This window comes from Rhopalosiphum padi, chromosome 3 (genome assembly GCF_020882245.1).
Source record: "Rhopalosiphum padi isolate XX-2018 chromosome 3, ASM2088224v1, whole genome shotgun sequence".
In the NCBI taxonomy this organism is placed as follows: domain Eukaryota; kingdom Metazoa; phylum Arthropoda; class Insecta; order Hemiptera; family Aphididae; genus Rhopalosiphum; species Rhopalosiphum padi.
Genome location: NC_083599.1, coordinates 68751802 through 68775865, shown reverse-complemented (window position 1 = coordinate 68775865; position 24064 = coordinate 68751802). Strand labels below are relative to the sequence as shown.

The 24064-nt window shown below is 29.2% G+C and overlaps 1 protein-coding gene across 2 annotated transcripts in view; it reads right to left on the bottom strand.

Annotated features, from left to right (window-relative positions):
- Nucleotides 1-24064, bottom strand: part of LOC132926417 (sex peptide receptor) — a 222115-nt gene that overhangs the window by 104018 nt on the left and 94033 nt on the right. The window contains exons 1-2 of one of the 2 annotated variants that reach the window (XM_060990773.1): nucleotides 22242-22929; nucleotides 12413-13304 (exon numbers count right to left, since the gene is read on the bottom strand). In XM_060990773.1, the coding sequence (XP_060846756.1) occupies nucleotides 12413-12879 (467 nt within the window). In that variant the 5' untranslated portion in view covers nucleotides 12880-13304; nucleotides 22242-22929. Of the gene's footprint in view, nucleotides 1-12412; nucleotides 13305-22241; nucleotides 22930-24064 lie in introns of those variants that run through there. The other variant, XM_060990772.1, reaches the window with a different exon arrangement.

Genomic DNA, 24064 nt, shown 5'->3' with positions numbered 1-24064 from the left:
TTCCAAAAATGTATTGGAAATGGTGATAAAACGTATATATTATGATTGTAGCTTCTAGATGATTTAAATATTTTTTTAATCATTGTGATGGATAATATAATCGTTATTATGATCTAATATTACATAACGTTGACTAATAATGTATTATTTTTAAAAAAATCAAAAAGTTTGAGAATTAACAGAAATGCATTTCAAAATTGTGTGAAATTAAAATTTATATCAGAGCCTCGTCAAAACAAATTACGTATCTATCTATCTATACATTATTTTGTGACAAAAGTATCTACTCAAAAAATGCATTAATTAGATATTTCAACTATTAGGTAGGTAGTTAAAAGTAGTTATCTTAAATTTTTAAATTTTTTCAAGTGTTTTACTATAAGCATCCAAATGCAATAAAAAATTATAGAAAAGTGCGTTGGGAAAACAATACAACTTTTACTAGTTATTTCAACCACAATCCGATAATAATCATTTTTCGAAGACGATGGTTTATTATTGAATTGGATTTGATTTAGCCAAATTAAGCCAATAACTAATTTAGTAGGAAACAACACATTGATTAACGCATACATACACTCATACAATATACATTATTATAATATATACAGTTATATAAATATATAGTTTTTATATAACAGTCTTTAATGAGCACGTTCTTTTTCAATTCAAGAAATTGTAATGGACTTCAATTTTCAAATATCACGAACCTTTTACGAATTATAGTTGTTTATATTTTTAAAACGAGTTATGATAAATTGTATAACTAATATTTATATTATATAGATACCTAATTTCTAGCTTGTGGCTTTTAAGTAGTATGTCAATAATTAATACTAGTCATCATTTGAATAAAATAATAAGAGATTCACATGTACAACATGTGTGATTTACTATATCCGAATAAAAGATCAAAACCTTTAATAAAACTGTTGGATTAAATTATTTATCGTGTGTATATTTTATTACAAAAAAACTGACCTAACATCGCTATCGTGCCCAAGTAAAGCGAAGCGAAACGAGTGACCAATATAATATTTTGTCCTTATTTATTGCGTTAAATTTTTGTTCCATTTATTTGAAAAATATTACGCATACGTGAGATAAGAATATTATCTAGGGTCCCACGTAAGGTTTTTATGACATTTTAATTTTCAAGAAAGTTATGGGCATTTTAAAATTGTAAATTATCTGTATATTTTTACATGAACCATAAAAATAAAATAAATATCATTAGATACTGATCATATTATTATATTATACTTTTTTACCTTTAAGTTTTATCGTATGTTAAAATAATAAAAATAATAATAATTACAGATTAAAATTGGTTATTCTGGATATAATATTTGCTATGTTACGCATTAGTAATAGCTACAGGCATGGAATTATATTCACCGCTAAAATTTACATATACAATTCGATAAATTGTTAAAATTTTAAAAATAATTTATTTTTGTGTCATTTTATCCCTATCTAATATATTCAGACTAAAACACATGTATAATTAACGAAAATTTACCAAGCTTAGGTACATCTGTAAGTAAGACCGTGACAACAGCACATACCTATGAGTATTTCGTTCTCTTTTTCCATATTATATTCTTATTAATTAACGTTTGAATTGTAATTTATACAGAACGTTTATGGTGTAAGTGTGTAACCGCAGACCGAACAGGTATAGTGAAGCACTCGTACCTAAGTATAAATTTACTATAATATTATATTTTACTAGCTATTTATACGCCGCACAGGTATTCAAATTGATGTTACGGCCACCGATTCCCAGTGCCCCCGTGAGCTCTCTTAACGATTATTATCCCACGGTGGTCCGATTTACGATGTGCGTCACCTACGATTTCATATTTTATACATTTTAATTCACGACGATCGTTGCTCTATATAATGATAATAACATTTCATCGTAACAACTGCGGGGCGACGTGCGTACGCGACGGCAGCTGTGCCGCGTGTAGACACTGCGGCTCGTGGTGTAGTTTTTATGGGCTTATGTGAGACGTATGAATTATGCACGGTTTTCGCAAACCCGGCGGAAAAGTAATATTCGTAAATATGATTTGCGAGGTTGTTTCCCGGACGGAGAATGCCGTCCTCCTTGGCCGCCGCGTACCTATACGCATGTTCGCTGCGCATTTTCTATTGCGTTATTATTACTATTATGCATTTCGCCGTTAATTTAATACCCAAGAGTTGGGAAACGGTCATAGACTATACACGCGGTAGGTACCTATATATACGTCGGTATGTAAACATTTATATTTGTTCTTCCTTTTCACACACGTCGTTTGAATAATTTATTTAGACGTTTCCATACGGGGTTACCATCCAACCCGCAAAAGTCAGATGTTCCGCGACTCGAACTGCATTCGTTATTGCGGCGACTCGTGGTTTGTTCGCCGCCGCCGCCACCACAAACGCCGCCGACCCGAGAACCATAAAATATAAGACTTTTCTCCTCTAAACGCATCGATAGCGGCTACTTCGACGTAATTGCTGTAATGGTATATCTAAATATGTATATTTTGCTATCAATTATTTGTTTTTTGTTTTATTAAGTTTGGCGATTTAATCATATCCACTTCAATATATTTAAAAAGATACGAACAATCCACAAAAATGTAATTTTTATTTCCCTACAGTGAGTATACCTAAAGAACATCGACAGTTTTTAGTGATTTTATTTGTTTGAACTACTTATCATATTATTATAATATACGATAGTTCGTTGTACACTAATATTATAAAAAAACAACGCGTTCTATAAAATATTGATAGGTCATGTACTTCGCAACTGTGTAATAAGTAATAATAAACTGTATGAAAACGATTTACTCATTATTATCGTGTATTCAAAGTTATAAATTATTTTAATTGTTCAACAAGCACTTAAGTGATTTTTATTTTATACATATTCAGTGAGAAAAGTTAAGTAACTACTTAGGTATAAAGTACCATTAAATTTAATATGATAAAATAAACCCCCAACACAAAGTACAAACAAATAAAGTTGTTCAACTATACAATATAAAAAGTGTCATGAGTAGATGATTTTGTATATTATGAATATTTCAGAAAGCGATATGAGAATAATTACAATTTTAAGAACATATAACGGGTGGTGTTTAGTTTCATAAACAATGTCAATAAAAGTTTAGGTTTTGAAAATTTTAAGTCACAGTCATAATATATTTTTAAATTATATCAAACAGTACGGAAAATTATGCGCAGTCATAAATATTTTATAGTAAATTCAGTATTTTTTCGTAATTGAGTGAAAATAAAGAATGTTTTACAATTTCATTGCATCCCGACTACCACTAAAATGAAATCCTTGAATAATGTAATTATATACACTCATGTAACATTTGAACCACATATTTTTACTTACTCAATAATATGAGTTTATTTATATAAAATCTGATTGATTAAAAACCAATTTTTAAACCGACTTATTACAATTCTATGCCTCTGGACTTTAAAAGAAATATTATTACAAGTAAAAAAATTAATATTAAAGGATTATTATATAAATATATATTTTTAGAATTGAATTATAATGTGTATAAATGCTAAATTGTATGTAATTTATATATATAACAATTTTTTTTTTCTTTTTTTGATTGCTATAATGCTGTATCAACTAAATGTATTACTAATTTATTTATGTTAAAACTTTACATCACTGTGTCTTTTCTTCTCTATTATTATATTATATTTTTTAAAGTGTTCATATTCATAAGTCAATGTACGTAATATTATAATAAATTACCTAATTATTTTATTATTATTTTATTTTATTTTATTGGTAAATGTAATAACTCCCTACCTCCAACACAAGCTATTAGCTTACAGGAGGTAGGTATTCAAAACTGTACCTATTTGTTAAATTTGTTTAATTTGTAACCATTTATTTTGATTTCTAATAAAAAAAAAAAAAAAAAAATAGGTAACTTTCATTGTTTAGTGAAAAACAATATTTTTTTGGCAGATACCACCAATATATATTTTGACAAGAGTTAAAATAAAACCAATACATGATATGTTTAATTAGTTTAAATTATATTTTAAAAGTATAAAATTAATTTTACTAACGACCTACATATAGTTAAATTAAATATATTTAACTCTTCGAAAAAACTTTAATGTTCTGTTTTGCGTTATGTACAAAACAGATGATACGATTGTAAACAGTCCACTTATATTTCCTAAGTGGGTAACAAAATAATTTTGTTTGTTCACTAAAAATACATTTATGGTTCACATGTATATCTATTTTTAGCTATCCACTAAGCGAAATATAAAATAACAGGGACGTCGATAAAATAAGATAAAACATTCGATATTTCTACAGATGAAATTTAGTTTAAACGGAGGGGAGTTGGCAATTGAATAATCGTCTAAAAAAGGTTTCATTCATAAATTATTAACGACTTTTATCGATGTGAATGTGTGTGACGTTATATGGAGTATGTATTCAATGGCCATGTGCCGACGATTATATTATATTATAAAATATTAATACTGTAATATTTTCGCGTATCGCCGTCGCACGAACACGAAAACAAAATATAAACGATTCATCATTGTTTTACTTGAAATTTGTTTTCCAAATTTGGCGTAACGTCGTTTTTCTCACCGCCATGTCATCGCGCGTGATTGCCGATAATAAGTAACAATAATTATACAAAATGGATCTATATAGTAGTCGGGCGATGCTCGAATGACTGTTGGTTGTTTGATATTGTTATATTTTTAAAAACTACAATGGGATATTTTTTTTTACTTGAAATATCACCCCGGATGGAGTCTGATATATATTATATATGTATAGAAAAAAAAATACCAGCAAAAAATATGCTATTTCAACGTTTTAATACAGCCGTAATACCCTGTTCGTTTTCCAATACGTTAAAATTTCACATAAAAAATGTATCTATAGGAACACGATAAATTTTTTAAGTATTTTTACAATATAACCTGCAACGCTGGCTGGTGTGTAACGGTATACAACGAAAAAATGCTTTGTACCGCCTATACATCACATTTTTCTAGAAAAAACTTTATATTTTTTTTTCACAATATCCGACTTCAATAATACGGATAAACCAGTATGCCACCGACACGGTTACCGACCCGGAATACAAACGTTTCGGTATAATAAAATACTAGTCCACGATATGTTACGCAACATTTATCGTGTTCTTATCATTTTAGTCGGTCGCATCAGATGTTAAAGTATTAATAAACATGAACTTTGTGGAGTTTTCTAGGAGAGTCTCTTACTTCCGGTTAGTGGTTAAAAAAGTAATAACAAAACACTGTACGCCAGTTATATTGTATACACCAGCAGATAGTCCCGTATAGTATATTGACGTGAACGCGCATTCTTTCGCGTACTACTACGTATAATAATACACGGATATACGTCATAGATTTATAATAACACGTTATGGCATTATAAGTGCACTGTAATATTTCATAAGCTGTGGCTGTCCCCGTGCACTTAGTTTACCGTAAAAAAAAAATGCATTAAATAGCGATTACGTTTGGTTGTATATAATGCGTAACGCCGTAAGTGGATAAACACTATTATTATTATTATTGATTTACATGGATGTTAATCAGTCGTCGGATCAATGACAATTATATAATATGGTCGTATCGTAATCGTAGGTATATATAGTCATCATAGTCATTATAGAGATTGAATGCTGCTTTCTCGATATCGGTTATTATCGCCCTCGATCAACTCTTCTGTAAACAGCTCTCGAAGTATAGACGAGGCTCTGATCCGGTTAGTTTTCCGGCTTGCGTCTTTTCCTTTAGATATTTTATCAGATCTAATGGTTAATACGAGTTGCTCCGTAGTTGCCGTGCGCGTCTGGTCAAATGTTTGATTTTTTTTTTTTTTTTGTGGCATTTAAAATAATTTCCATTACTCGATGTTTGTCGAAAGACCAACCGCCCAACGATAGTTTAATTTTATGTGAAATAAATTTGATCTGTATATTTTCAACTTATTATAACTTTACATAATACATTCATTAAAAAAATACTAATTTATAATAATTTTTAATTATTGATGTTTTTCATCCGCATTACCAACATCACGCAGAAATCAACAAAAAACAATTTTTGCTTAAAAAAGATAGATTCGTAGATCGTGAAAAAACCTTAAATCTCAATAACTTTATATTAAATGAGATATTTTGATAGTATTTTTTTATCCGAATATCTAAGAAGTAAAACTGAAAAAAAAATTATCAAAATCTATCTGGTAGTTTTTGCGTGATGCGCGCACAACGGCAGACCTCTATTATTTTATTTACATAGATATTATCCTTATGCTGGATTTTACTCTGAATAATTTATTTTTACTATTTTATATTTTATCACAGATATTTCTTCTATTCTGTTTGATTTATTCTTAATTTTTCCTAAGACCGAATGTCGAAGAAAATTGAACTGATTAATGATTATTGAAATTAGAAATTAAATTAATTAATTAAAATTAAAAACAGATGTGATTTTGTAAATTAGAAATGTTAATATTTTGTTTTACATACAATAATTTGAGTCTTGTTTATTTAAGTATTTTCCTGAAGTTTGTAAAATACTGTAAGTTTACATTTAATAAGCACATAAATCCCCCACATCATCGAATTATTATTTAGAAATTTAGAAATTTGTTTGTAATAATGTCGTTTCGGTGAGTTATCGTTATCCTGTATGGTCCTAAATCATTTATAATTAACTATTATATTATGTTTAATTTTTATTAAAATTATTACAAATGTATCATTTAAATATATTTCTAGATTTCAATGGTCGATATAGCTGGGGGGGGGGGGGATTTGAATAATTTTGATGGTAATAGTGATTTTGGCAAGCTTGAGATATAAAAAAAAATACCCTGAAATAAATCCCAATTCCAGCTTAATAATTTGATAGGTAATATTGTTTTAAATACAAATAATATATCAAAAAAAAAAAACTATATAAAAATGAGTAAGTAATAAAAAAAAATTGATTTAAGTTGATGACGTAAAAAGTTTAAAAATACTTTTCATATAATGTATATTATACCTATATATACCTATTTACACAGCTTTATTTTAAATTGAAAATTAAATTAAATGTCATTAATCTTGTAAAATAAGATAAAGATTTTAAAGTATTAAATGAACAAATATCTTAAATTGTATTTCAAGCATATTTCATATTTTATAAAAATATATCAAATATAATTTTAGTAAATATAATAATATAGTCAGTAGGTAGTCAAATATATATATGTGTGTGTGTAGATATTTGATATGCTATATTTATTTTGTAACCAATCGTTTTACAAAAATGTAACGGCTTTTTCAAAATTGAAATTGGAAACATGTAAGTAAATAATTTTTAACCACGGTAACTTTGAACATAATATTTTTTATCTAAAATGAAAAGTAATATTCATATTATATGCACGAATCCCAAACAAAATTTATTTTCTCGAATAATACCAAACATTTTTAAATTAAATTTCTTGACATCACCGTCAAGGTAAAATGAAAGACAGTTTTATTATATTTACACCAATTATGTAAATTATGTAATTTAAATATTACTAACAAAACTAAATACATTCATACTTGCATAATATAATATAATAAAAGTTTTAACATAAAGTCTATATAGAAGCTGAAAAATGTTATCTGAAAGAGGGTGCTAAAATAGAGTCAACTGGGAGAGTAAGCAAGATGATTGACCACTAAATGCAATCGCCGTGTATTTTCCACGTTGAAATAAATAAATTAAAAAAAAAAAAAAATGGTAATTTTAATTTACCTTACAATATTTTCTCTAATTTAGTTTTAAAATGTATTGTAAAAGCAAATAATAATCTAAAATTTAATGGAATAATATTATTAATGATACAGGTATAAATTCTTCTTCTTTTTTATATTTTAAAAATAACCCCTAATAGGCACTACTTTAAAAATTACTGTTTAAATAAACATATTTTTCATCAACACTTTTCACGTATAACTAATGTAACAATGTCACCAGGGATATATTACATATTTTAAATTTAAATACATTATAACCGTAAATCGATTTTTATTATTATTATTATTATTATTATTTTTTAGGTAAATAATGTGTTTAAGTCTCAAAAAACAAAAAAAAAGACTTACCAAACGATAAAATACAAATTTTGTTGTGTGCTTGGCATTTTTACGAAATGTTTGAATGTTTCAGTGTCATTTTACATACTTAAAAATATAAAAACATAATAGTGCCGTGACACACGCAGAATACAACAGGTACGATTTTCTTATTTCGCCGTGAGCTATATTTATTTGTGTTATTATTTTTAAGGGTTTTATCCTTTGTGTAATTTTGAAATTTTTTTTTAAAAACTTTTTCTATTAGTAAAACCACTGTGGCGGTCCATTGTTATATGGGTACTCGTATCTATCTTATACTTATTTTTGAAAAGTTATTTGTTCAATTTTTCTAATATTTTTTAATTTTACGTGGACGTCATTATCTTCGGTTCGACATATTCAAGTATTTCTAATGTATATTAACTTACATCAAAAATCGCACTGCAGTTTTGTAATCTACTAAAATGTGGAATAATACAATTTCTCTAACTGTATTATGAGAATCTTATAGGTCATGTTATATCGAAGGTGATTTGATTTGTAACGCAATCGTTTTACTGATAAAGATAATATTTTTTACGACAAAAAACTATATACTCTGAGTGGAAACTATAAAAAACAAATGTTATTTGGAACGCCGACGGTTCATTGGTGCAATAACAAAATATAAGATATTGAATCATTCAATAATATGCAGCACATTAACAACTATGAACTAAATTTAAAATTTGAAATTCAATTAAAAAACTCAATATACAATAATACAAAAACAATTAAACTATATTATTATGTTATTGTTGAATAAGCTTAATAAGACATACTTTTTTTATTCTCTGTATAATAGCATTGAGTATAGACATCGCAGTATAATTCATACCATAGTAGTTTTTAGATATGACAACAAATATATTGAATTTAATTTTAATTTAAAAGATTACATTAATAAAATAGCTTTTAACAACTGTGTTGTAACTTGAGCAAAACCTATTTGTGTTATAGAAGTTGAAGGTGTATCGAAGAATAAATCATTTGTGAAAATAATGGGTGTGAGAGGAGTAGCATTCAGAACTATACTTCGGTGCTAAAGGCACCTGTTTGTAAAAAGAAAAATTTGCATTGCACAAAATGTAAATGAGTTCAATATTTAAGGAAATGTGCAAATTCTGAAAATCATCGGTATAAAAATAAAGAAAATCAATAACGTTTTAATTTTATGTGGGTCTACTTTTGGCGTCAATACACTACACAATAGAACTTTTTTCTTTTTTTTTTTTTTTATAAAATACAAGTTCACCATAGCAAGTTGGGGTATTACACTATATAGGTATATATATATATATATATATATATATATATTCTTTATGAACATTATCAATAGTAATAAAATGCAAACTTCGAAAAATGTATTCTACTATGGTGTCGTAAAACGTTACCTTTGCTACGCCTTTTCCGTGTATTTTTATACAGGGGAGTAAAATATAATATTCGTAACGCTTATAAGAGTACCTAATACCAAGGTCCTTTTATGGGGGGGGGGGGTGTCCGTTAAAGATAGACGTTTGACGGTATCGCGGTAAAATCATTTCAAAAAGATTTACATACTTTTTGAACGGATTTCTGTACCCGTTCACAATTTTTGCTCATGAATCGAGTATTATAATAATACAGCATAAATAAGCAAAAATATGCTAATTTGTAGCCCCAATTCTCAGACTTACTTGTTGGACCCGCAAACCGGACTGAGCGATAATATTTTATCGGGTATTATATTATATAATCTTATACGCGGCTTTGAGTGTTCGACATAGTTTGTGATCTCTGCCGATCGGCGAGGGAAAAGTAGGTATAATAATAGTAATAATATACTATAGGTACACGATATTGTATTTTAATATACAGGCCCATTTGTTTTCTTCTGTAGCGTCCATTTTAATAATGGGAAACCACTATAGAGCAGTTTGAACAGTATGAACAACACTATTATATACAAACAGGTAAATAATCGTAGAGAATTCGATTCTTATTATTAAGAACTACCATAATAAAATGTAATGGATACTAATAGACATATTATCAGTGTGGACCAGTTAGGTATATCGATCGATTTTTAGATAATATGTCCATTTTAGTCTTTTCTCGTTCAATCTTAACACAATTAAGGTTGTTTCGTTGAATACTCGCGGCCGAAAGTCATTTTTAAAGTTTTTTTAGCTCTTTTAACAGCTGACAGTACTGACGGTCGATCGATATGTGTTTCTGAAAAAGGATAATCTAAGAACACTTATGGAGTTGACAAAGATAGCGAAATTTATCGATAGTATATTCTATTTGGATAACTGGTGAGAATCGTTGTAATGATTTTGTACAAAACTTAATTATTAAAAGCAGTGTAAAGTGAAGGAAACTACTGCCAAAAACATTATTTATTTATTTTTTTTGTAATATTATGATTTATGAACATTACAGTTGTACCTACTACATTAATTATAATTTATAATCATGATTTTTCTCATGTTCTGTAAAATAAGATATCATATTATATAATGACACTATTGGATAATTACAACATAATGTTCTTTTCAACTGAAATATGACAAAATAAGCGAATATCCGGTAACTTTCATTGTTTTATTTTTATTCTTTAGATGGTTTTTCGTTGTTTTTTTTTCAAATATGTTTCCTTGAAATTAGAAAAATATCTGTCTTAAATCCCACCATTGTTTATATTTGGTATAAAAATTTGGAGTTATTTGGCTAATGTTACTGATCAATTTTTTTTTCAACAGAACTATGAGAAAAATAATTATTTCACTAGAAATCACGATTTTTTTTTAGAATTTAAAAGTATTATTTGTACGAACGATTGGTAATAAACTATAATAATAGTTATTATATTATTAATATTAATTTAAACAGTTTAACTTGTATACGCAAACGGTTTACTTAAGAATTAATGTACGTTTCATTGCTATACTAAACATTAACGCTTGCATAGTGCAAAATATACCACAAAAAATGTCTCTAAATTAAAAACCATTTCAATTTGAAATGACTTAGTATACTTGTATGTAAAACATTACTTATATATATGTTTGTAGTTAACGAAAAAATTGACAGAAATACGTTAAAAATTGCTCAATAATATTCTCTTGTGCAATGTTTTCCTGATTTTCAATGTAATATAATTTTACCTATTTTTAAATTCCAGTATTTTCCCGCGTAATAAATGTCCGGTTTTTAAATTTATATTCTACGTAGAAGTACTTAATACTTTTCGTATGTTTATGTCGTAGACCATATGGAAAATATGTTTATTTGTAAAACGGTTCTTTGCGATGAGGTGGTCCGTTTACAAATTTCTTATTTTTTTTTCCCAAACGACCGGCTGTTATTCAGACTTAGCGCAGATTGACTAACAGCAGTTAGGTCTTTTAAAAACTATAATTATTATTTAATAATTGAATGGTAAAATATAACTTGTATATATATAAAAAAAAAAGAACAAAATATTACTATAATGAGTAAACCGTTTAAGTAGGTAAGTACATATTATATTAATTTAGTAAAGTTGTAAAATATATCATTGTACAGTTTTTGACAATTATATAACTTATTTTCAAAAAATATTGATAACGTCACTAAATAACTGACAAAAAAAAAAAAAAATTATATTTACCCGCTGTTACAAGTAGTTACAAGTCGTTTTTTTCGTTTCGTTTTGAGTTATACACAGTACGCATTATTTTTCCAAAAAACGCGTCATCTGTTTGTTTTGCTCGACGAAAACATTTTCGATTACCCCGCCCTTCGAATTATGAATGCCTCTTCGCAACTGCCATAAGCCTGTATATTATATGCAATAAGCCAGCCAGCCGTTTGGACAAATAACAATAATTGGTTTCCAAACGGACTACCCCGTGGCAAACGGGAGCCTGTAGTGTTTTTGTGAAAATCCTAATTTTCCATTTATATTTGCCCCCCCCCACTGACGTTTACATGGCCCACATAGCACGTCTTGTGGGTGCTCAAAACGAATATATTCCTGGAAAACCAGGGGCGTTATTTCAATTTTTTTTTTTTTGGTACACATAAATATTGAGCGGGGCAAAATTTTTTTTTTCGACATATTCGACATTATTATGATGTGCCTTGCGGGCCAAAATTTACAATTTACAATTTTAGGTACGCAAATGTACCGCAAATGACGAACGGTTTGCGTGTGATGTGGCACTTACCTCTGAACGGCCAGGGCGAGCGTGAGCCAGATGGAAGCGGTGTGGAACATGGTGGGTATGACCTCGTTCATGGCGTACCAAGCGTAGCACGACTCGACCGGCGACAGCGGCTTGTAGTGGTTGCCCAGCGTGTACATGTAGAACAGCCACGGGGCCGGGAACAGCAGCGTGAACATGTCGGACAGGGCCATGGACATGAGCACCACGTTGGTGGGCGTGCGCATGTGCCGCTTGGACAGCACGACCACGATCAGCGTGTTGGCCACGATGGTGACCAGCAACAGGAACGGCATGACGTACCCGTACATGGGCCGGGCGTACTTGACCGGCATCTCGGTGGTCACGTTCAGGTAGCCGCTGACGTCCGTCTCGTTGTCGCCGTCCGCCGTGCCGTTGAAGTCGAACAAGCCCGACAGGTACGTGGGCACCACGGCCGTGTAGTTTTCCTCGTCCATCGTCCACGCCATCGCCCGTCACTATATTATATTATAATTGCGCGCTGCTGCCGGTACCCGGTGTGCTTCCGGTGTCTTCTCGGCCGCCGCACCACTTCCGCAGGTGTGATTTATATATCTATACCGATATCGCTGCTCTATTACGACCGGACGTCGGCGGTGGCGGCGGCGGTCGTCGTCATCGCGGCGGTGATGCGCGTATTACGCCAACTGCACCGTCTGCTGCCGGCGCGAGTGGTTGCCGTGTGGCGAGTGGTGTGCCGGTGACGGCGACGATAATAGCGTGCGACGAGTGATGCCGCGGCGGCGTTGGCGCGTCGGCCCGCAAGCGACGACGGCGTTCGACCTTGCGCGATCTCCTCCGATGGGCCGCCGGTCGAAAAACCAACGTCCGGCGTGTCGCGGCGTTCAAAGGCGATTGATCCGGTCTGCCAGACCTGAAAAACAAAAACAACGGGCGAGTAAATAAACAGAATAGCGATGTGATTGCGAGCGCGGACGTCCGCGAATAAATCACGTTTTCGCGTCTGATGGTCTCGCGTTCGTTAACGGGGCATAGTTATCCGCCTATAAGCGGACGCGTGAACGACGTGCCCCTCGGTGGAATCTCCGGAATTCGGTTTTAATTTCTATTATAATATGCGGGGACCACCTACGTATGACGGGCTACACAGCATCCGGCCTTAGGGCCGTCGGTGCCGTCGTCACGACGAGTCGTAATCACCCCGACGAGAGACGTAGATGATACTACTGTTGTACCTATATATATATATATTCAAGGCCGGGCAAGTCAACTAATTATTTTAACTCGTTAGGTTAAGTCAATATACAGCAAAATGTAAGTTCAGTTGTAAGTTAAAAGTTAATTTTTTTTTACGTGTAAAATGAATTACATGAAAGGTCACAGGAAATAATACGAATAAAATGTTATGAGCAAATAATTATTGTTGACGATACAACGAATTTATTAGTTAATACATTAAAATCATTCTGGGTTTTCTCGTTAAGTTCGAAGTTACTTATGAAAATAAAAGTAACTCGTTAAGTAACTTAACTTTTTAACTCGTTAATGCCCAGCCTTGTGTATATTATACACTCTATACCAACGTTGGTAGATGTGGTCAAATCTTATACCGCGATATGACGATACGTATGTATTCGTGTACTACACGCGTTTTCTGGATTCTTACTATAACGCGTCTATATTTAATTGTACTGATTGACCGATAAAATTACTTTTTAAGTTTTTTCCATAAACCTATATCATTTTTAACGTATATTTTTTTTCTTTATTACGATTTATATTTAAATACAATAATTAGGTTTCACATAGGTATTTGCTAGGTATTTATTTATTTTAATTTGATTATCAGACTATACAGGGATATTGTAAGATACGCTACGTAGTTAAGTCCATGCCCTCTGTTTGAACTACCTGTTCTAGATAAGCCTGCGAATATAATTTCTATTAATTTCTATACCCGTGAAAACATGTTTATATATTGTGATGCGTATACCGTAAAAAAAAACTGTATTTACGCGTTCAAAACTGAGCTTAAACTAGATTAAAATAATGTGAACTCGGCTGACCTCGCAAAAACGTTGTGTTGTAGAATACAAAACTATAATGTTAGATACCTAAACATATAACTATATTTAGCGGCGCACGTTGGTTAATGCTTTCGGCACAATACATCACAATATATCCACTATAGTCGATATCATATGGAATAGTTTTTCACGTATAATAATATATGCAATTAATATATTACCATTTTATTCATATTATATTGTTATTTGTATCCGACGTCAGACGCCACTGGAAAATTCATAAAATATAAAGTGAACGTAAATATTATTATACTTTATACGTCGCTATTAAATTCCATGCGATTAATGAGCCGCACGTGTTTGTTAAAATAAAATTGATTTTCTTTCTGCACGTGGGAATGGGACGGAATAACATCATGCATAATATACTCATACTCATCCTCTTCTCCTCATCTCCCAAACTTCACCACTAATAAAAATAATAATTGAATATGTTATACGGTCATCTATTATCTATGATTTTTTTGTTTTTAGTATAAATATACTAATATAGTATTATATTATATCAGACGTATTTAATTAGTTTATTTTGATAAACATATTAAATAAATGCAATAGTTTTTCTTTGAATTCAAAAATCCCCAGATACGCGAGTATTCTAAAATAACAAAGAACACATCGTTATTTTATTTAAATATAAATGCAGAATGGCTCTGGAATGTAAATAACTGATGTGAAATATAAATATGTTTTTGTAAAATAAATATATTGTACCTATGGTAAACATAAAAAATTAAAAAACAATTTGTAATATTATAATATAACAAGTGCTTTACGGTTGAAGTTTAAAACATAAACCAGATAGCTTCAATTATGTGTATAAAGAGTGTAGCGTGTAAGTAGGTACTTACAAAATTTATTCAAAAATTAACTATGTGGTATGCTCGTCGTTCAGAGTTATTCGTTTTGAACAAAAGACACAATTTCATTGTTTCAGAATAATTACCTTTCGTTTTGATTAGGAAAAAACGAGAAAAATAATTAGTTTTATACAACACTTAAAATCAATACTTCTTAAAAAACCATATTAAATATTTTGACATTTACAAAACAACAAAGAGAAACAGCAAATATTAATTACTTAGTAAAATCGCGGAAAAGCCAAAAATTGTTTATTGTTAGAACACTAAAACGTACAATCCTTAATTAATGTTATTATTTTTATTATATGTATCATGTTTTTTTAAGAATAGAGTTCAATATTATTCCAATAACTGTTAGGAATCAATTGCATTATTTATAAAGGTACAGGTAATTAACTATAGTTGTTCAGATCCCCATCATTCGATCACTATTTTTTAAAAGTATTCGATAAAAATAGATAGTCATTTAGATTAAGACATTTAAATGTAAAAAAAAAAGTGTACATATTTTAAATCCATTACCATAAAATATTATTTTAATATCAATTCAATGCATATTATATCTATTAGGCCTCCCTAATGGCAACAGTGTAACCACCAATGATGACTCAACGCTGAGTTATTGCATATTTTTTTCTTATTCGTATTTAATAGATTCAGAGTAAACCAATATGTTGTTTTTACTGCTCACAATGTTTTAATAGACATATCATATGACGTGCAAATAAAGTTTTATATTTTTATGAAACAATGTTTGAAGTCGTTGAAATATTTCTATTTTACTAGACGTTAGGCACATTTGAAATGAAGCACTTTTTATGGCTCTATTAAATCAAATTTTTGATTTGTTATATTTTTAATAAATTATAATGTTTAAAAAAAGTTTCAGATAATAATTTAAAAAATTGTAGATATTAATTTAAATTAAAAAATATAAATTAACAACTAACATTTAACACTGTTTAACATTTTTTTTTAACCTAGCCTATTTTCAACAAAGAAATTAAGAAAACGAACGAAGTATATTTTTTTTCTTCATATTTTAAAGTAAATTTAAAAATTGTATATCATTATTAATAATTTTATTTTGTTTTACTCATAATCTATTTATCTAATTTAAAAGTAAACCAATAAATATTGTTGATAAAGTCTTAACACATTAAAAAATAATAATAATAATAATAATCAATTATTCTGTTATTTTTATCAACTTGGCATATTTTGTTGACATGAGCGGCTCATGCCTCATGATGAGCCTATTGATAAGATATTACTTCAGTGGTATTGATATTTCATATTGATTCTTAAGTAGATTTGTTATAATTAAAATTTTAAACCTAAAAAATGTATTTATTTTTTATTTCTGTATCCACTATAATTATCTGTTATAAAATCTAGTTAAGTCTTTATTTAATTTTAATTTTGAATTGTGTTTATTTCTGTTTAAAACACTGATAAGACCTTGCCAAAAACACTAACAAAACATAGAACTTAACTTGATATTCATTTTATCCTTTTAATTGTTACGAAATTAGTAAAAACCATTTATATTATCCAGCTCAGGTTTTATTTAAATTAGCTATGCCTATAACTATATAGGCAATAGGCATTGAGGCTTACAGTATACACGATATTGTTATTAAAATAAAACATGAAACCCTCTGTTATACGTAATATTGTTATGTACGTCAAAGTCACTTATTAAATAATCAAATCAAAATTATTCGGGCAACATTATTGCTGAATTATTGTTAATTTAAAAACAAAAATTTAAATGTATAAAATATAATAGCGCAGTGCATGTTTATAATAAACGAGAATTTAAATTATAACGCGTGTGTATAATATATTGTGTAATACTGTATGTCGGGGGTGTGTAAATATTGTCTCAGTAATAACAATGCATAAATATTTAAACGTGTTCAAAAACTCTCACCGCTGCGGGTATCAGTCTAAAAATATCACCTGGTGGAACATCGTCACTCGTCACGCCTTATAAGAAGCCCGACATGGCTGTAATAGGAAATTTCGCGTGACAATATTCCGTGCCCACCAAACCGATAAATTTTTCCAACAACCGACGTCCCCCTATGATATTAATGATATTATGGTGTATTTACTGACGATTATAATATATTTTGTATAGTTATTTACCCGTTAAAAAAAAATGGATAATATATATAATAATATGTAATACATTATTATTATTTTTGTTATAATTTAAAACTCAAAAATATAATACAATAATATGTATAAGCGTTAAACGTGTTATATTTAATTAATCATTTTATCACGACATAGTTATTATTATGTCAATAACTTAATACATTATCCGGTATACTTTCTGTTACCATTAACCGGCAGAAATGAAGGATAATAATTCCCCTAGACCTAAACCGCATATACCCAGTTGTCCTAAAAGAGATAGATAGAACATTGTCTTAAAAATGTGTAAATAATCATATCACATATACTATTCAGTGTCAATTTATTTTTTGTTCTATTAAAATATGTGTATAAAAAAAAATAGATAAACTTTTCGATGTTATTGAATTAATACGAGTTCGTTTGAAATACATTTGCAAGTGTTTTCGTGATGTTTTTGCGGACGGGCAAGCTGTCTTTGGTTCCGTCCTTGTACCTACGCCTTTTATTGAGTGCGGGCTAGAATTTACGCGGTGAATTCTAATTCATTACATCAAACCTTATTCAACGTCCATGCGCACGTGCGCATATTGTGGAATATCTACACCGGTACACCGTAATATTATTATATTATATAATATTGTATTCACGCGTCACAGAACGAGGGGAGAAAATGTCAGCTGGGCAAACACATTTCACCGAAAACAGAGGCTGAAGCTTGTTGATGAGCTTGTGCAAGATAATCTAAAGACAAACATGCAAAAGGGCTATACAGAAAATGCAAACATAAAAATCCTCAACATCAAAGATCACTGCGTGTATATATTACATTCAATAATTGTATGTCTGTGACGTATATTTGCGAATTGCAACGGCTTACGAGCATATTATATTCATTAATAAGTAACGTTTCAACGTTTGTAGACGATATTTTAGATTCACGAAATATTTTTTAAAAGTAATTTAATGAATAAAAAAAAATCGTACATCTGACGTGAATTGGGTAAAATTTGGAATTTTTGAGTAACGCCGCTGCGATAAGGATAACCTCAGACACACCTCTTTCATAAAAATATAGCTAAGATATTGTTTGTTTTGATTATTTTGTGGGTAAAATAATTAATTATTAGGTACATCATACCACAAGTGTATTTTTGTTTGTAAATAGAAAACTGTAAATTGATATGCACAATATGAATATTACGTATGCATACATAAATAATTATGTCATATTTTTTTATGTGAACATAAACATTAAAAATGTAATTGTTTTAATTATTTTTAATTCTATAATAATGTATAATACGCATGGAAAATAAATTCCTACATTAATCTAACCGTATAAATCATAACAAATATTATAAATACAAATAATTCTAGTATTTATACTCTTTAGCATTTAATATGATATATCTAACATAATAATTAATGTTAAAATATTATAATAAAATAAAAAATATATAATTATATCAATAAAAATAAATTTTACTCGTCTGGTATTAGGTTTTTTTTTGTGAGATTTATACATTTGTGTAAATTTCACAATATGGCGTGACTTTAATGGACCATTAAAAATATTAATAAATATAATATTATTATACTTTGAAATAGGTATCATAATATATAGTGTTTTGTGTTAATTAATTTCTATTAGCAGGTTAATGCTGCATTTCAAAAAACAATGACATACATTTTTAAAACTCGAATAAACTTATTCAAGTTAATTTGTAAAATAATTAATTAATTATGATATTAGAAAATTTTCTAAAATTAATATTTTGATATTTATTTCTAAATATTACAAATAAAATTTAAAATAATAATAATAATTAATAAATTAAATTTACGTGTCAGTCACTTGTAATTAGTTGCCACGCGAAAGTCAGTTTGAAAGTTAAATGGTTAATTATATAGATATTGATTTTACCTATTGCTGAATATGTAACTAAATTTGATATAAAAATCAATAAATACAATATTGACTGTTCTGAAGGTAGTTTAAATACACGATTAACATATATATTGTCGTTAGTTCAAACTTCTCGTTTATATCAATCATTTTGTTGTTATGATAATAATGTTAGCATTGTTAGCCTCAGAAAAACGACGAATTTGAGGGGTCACTTTGTAACTTTTGTGGTAAAAAAATGTATACATCTACCACATATTTCACATCTCTATATTTTGATAAATTTATAAATGAAAAAATTAGGAATGACTAATAATGGACGCCATAAATCGTTATGTACAGTAATATTATTTTTAAAACCATTTAAAGGTATAAATAGTATCTACTAACAGTTACTTACTATTTACCAATTAGAAAACTTATTATTTTATAAATGTTTAATTTACCGTTTATTATTAGTGTATCAATAGGTACGCTATTTTAACCTTTGGTTGAATTCAAAATATATATAACATCGTTCATATATTACGTTTGCTGTTCAAACGAACAGTGTTTTGAAAATAAAGAGACATCTCGACATTCCACTGTAAATTTGTTATTATTTCTAAAACCATTTGATTGTATTGGTTCGGTCAACCAATGACCATAAAAACAACTTTCCTTTGCTTATCGTGCCCTATACGTTATTCTATGAATGTGACTTTATTTGTCTTATACCTCCTTACCACTAAAATAAGTACGTTCCTTATCATTACTCTCGATCTTAATTGTTAATTTGATTTTTAACATCTAATATAACACTTCCACACGTTTCCAAACACATAGTAAATCTTTTTTTTCTCATATCGTTACTTTGTACCGTTTCGTTATTTATGTCCGGAAAACGCTTATTACGTATGCTGTATTATATGAATATTCTAACTCACAGATCAATTTTTATTACTTCTGTGTGATGTAAAATTATAATCATTTGATATATTTTTTCCTCAGAAACATTTACTTTAAATAATATATTATAATCGTTTTTTGCATTAAATATTAATATTTTTTAAACTTTTTACTGTGATGGGACTTCTTATGTGCAAAATATAATTATAATTTTTTCAACGAATAAAACACATAAATAAATGCATTATATATAAATTAATAGTTCTGGTAAGTTATACAATTCTTTTAGTAAATTAAACTTTGTTTTATTTTATGAATAAGTGTTTATTTTTATTTAAATAACCGTATGATTGACTGAACTTTCAGAAATATAAAAAAAAGTCAATTCTAATGGGGTTTGTATTTAATATTTACGTTTTAAAACCGATATAAGTATTATTAATGTTCATTCTGTTTTAAATCTACGAACAATCAATATAGGTAATGTAAATTATAATAATGTTACTGATATTACTGATTGTCATGTTAATAGTATATTATTTTTTAATCAAATTACACCAAATTACCCTTTATCCGTTTTTCCAATTTATCAATGTTCGCACGAACTCAAAATGTACGCTAGAAGTCTTGATTATAAGATGAAACAAAAACGTCAATTGCTTAGATCGAAGACCTCGGAATAAACTGGCGTATTGCGTATATTTTATATCGAGCCATGGAACTATCATGACCGAGCGCTGGTTGGCGGTGGGCGATTACAGACAATAATGAAATATAGTAATATTCGTTTTATTTATAGTCCATACTCCATTGATACACAGTAAAATGCAATAATACGCAACGATATCAACAATTATGGTACTGTTATAACGTACCTACCTCGTTGAAATATTAAAAAAAGCAAGTGGAACATTTTTATTTTATTTTTCAATCCAATTAATTAAAAATTAAATCATTTATTACATTTAGATACTATTTACATTTAATAGACTGTGCTGTTAAATATTGGGATTATTATGATTATGCTTTAACCATATAATAAAATATATGTCACAATAAGTCACACTAGGTAGCACACTAAGTCAAAGCTAAATCAAAATCAAATATCTTATATCAATATACAATTAAGAGTGGTGTGAGTTGAATGTGTGATGCAATCAATTATAGAAAAAACAATTTTAATGAATCATTTTTCTATTATTAAAATAAAACTATAAATTGTTTTATATATTATACCTACATCTTTTAAGAGTTATTTTTAATTCAAAATCTTAGAACCTAATAAGTTGTCAATCTTATGGTTTAAAAGTAATAGATAATAAGTTATCATTACTATAATATTACTGATCACTATAACTCATATTAAGTTGTATAAGTATTTTAGATATTAAAAAGTTGGTATATATTGTTCATTGTTATGCTAATAGTTCAGATATTTTCACGGATAAAATTACTCATAACCTAAATTTAATTTAATTACATTATTATTGGCGTGTTAAACAACTAGACGGCCGTGTATGTTGCGGAACGATAAACCAACAAATCGAAAATAATAACAATGAATAAATTTAAAATAAATGCTCATCAATTATGAAATGAACAATTAAAGTGAAAGGTATATTGTTAAAATATTACGTATCACACGACATACAGATATTTGATGATTACATTATGATAAAACTATGGCTTGAAACCGAAAAAATGTTTTCTTATTTTGATTTCAGTTTCGGATATCTGTATTAATGTTTTTCGTTTAGTTTTTTTTATTTTTGATTTCGAATATCGGTATTCATTTTTTTTTCAATTTCAGTTTCGGCTTTTGTTATCGATATTAATACTTTTTTTCTATTTTGATTTCGGTTTTGAACGGTTTTAACCGGAATTCAAATTCGGTATCCAATATCGGTTTCAAGCCCTGGATAAAGCCCTGGATATGAGAGAATAATGTTGGCGCCCACCTGCTGTGTGAAATTCAAATGACGACGTCTGTGAAAAAATGTATTTATCACAGCGAGATGATAACAAAGAAGTTAAACAATAAATTTCCAATCAGGTGTTCGAGCCGACCGCTCACCGCTTGTTATTGGTGTTACCTACAACGATATATACTAGGTATACGCCACGACGTTGACTGTCTTGAAAACTGACGAATAACTGGAAAATTATAACGAACCGTTCAACAATCCGCTCACGTCGGGTAGTACTTTTACAAATTATTAAAAAATAATAAAACGACGATCGACGCGCACTATAAACCGTTTTCTCGACGACGCTTGCCAATACGGTCGTATAATACTTATACGCACCGCCCGCACCTGCGCGCGTTTGATATCGAAAGAGAACACGAGAAAAATGTGTGCGTATATTATGTATAAATCACTACTGCACCCGTGCACGCGGAATAGGACGTGATATTAATATTATGTTTAAACTGCCCCGGCACAATTATTACACTAATCGTTGGTAAGACGCATTTCCGGTCAGCGACACGTACGAGAAAAATAACGAGACGTACACGCCGATAATAATACGATTAATACAAATAAAATGTAAAAGAATAACGCAACGGCAAGTGGACGATGACTCGTCTCTCGTGATAGTAAGCAACTGGTAAGCGCGACGGAAAGCGCCAGTGGGTCCGTCGTCGTCGTCGGTGAGTGGAGGAAGCGGTTCCGGTCTGGAATATTATATAGAACCTTATCGATAATCGTACCAAAATAGGCAGTTATCGAAACGGGTACCGAACAGGCCGACTGATAATATATAAAATAGCCGAGCCATGTTTTAAGGTCGATTCCGTCATATTATTATGCCTAAATGGCAATGCTTACATTTTTGTGTAATCGAAAACACCTGTTGTTCTTATCGAATTGCGTTATCATCTAAAAATGTAAACATTTCCGTTTAAGTACACGGACTCCGCGGCTTTATTAATAATAATAAAAACAAAAAAGCTTTAACTGGCTATCCGGTTGTTTAATAGGACGTCTTACCCGCATGTGTTGTCGTCTCCGTTTTACTAACGTACATCATTAAAAATTTGCATTCGGCAGCGTTCATTTTTTGCTGTAGCTATAATTTAATATTAGAATAAATTTGCCTGTCATCGAACTTAAAAGTAAGAATATTAATTAAGGGCTCGGCCTATATACTAGGCTTTTTTAATAATTTAATTATTTAGTGAATTATACCTAAGTAAAGTATTAAAACTTTATAATACTTATACATAATATTCTTACCTTTAAGTTTGATAACTTAACGTTTTTAGAATCCCTAGTCGACAAATTTTTAAAATTTTTATTTCTTTTACCTAAATTTAATACAAATAATAGAAAAATTTCATTTTTTTCAAGAGCTTTTATGAAGGCTCTAGATTTTTTTGTTTTATCTCGTCATGTTTTTAAAGCTAAAACCTTGTTATTTTTATTTAAAACATGAAATATAAAGTATAATTATTTTGTATTGTATTGAAATATTTTTATTTATAATTATAAGTATTAAATTTGTATTTTTTTTTTTCATTTATTTACATTATATCCATTAGTTTCATTGTGCTGAAAATTATAATTTCTGTAATGTTTTGTTAAAGGGCTTACTCCCGTTGATTATTATACGAGTACATAAATAAATAATAGGTAAATTAACTTTAATATTAAAAATAACTGTTAAATATGAATTCTGCTGAATGTATATTTACTATTATATATTGGTAAGGCGGAGACAACACACACCAGTGAGACGTCTTTTTAAATGTCTATGAAAATAATTATTGCATAACATG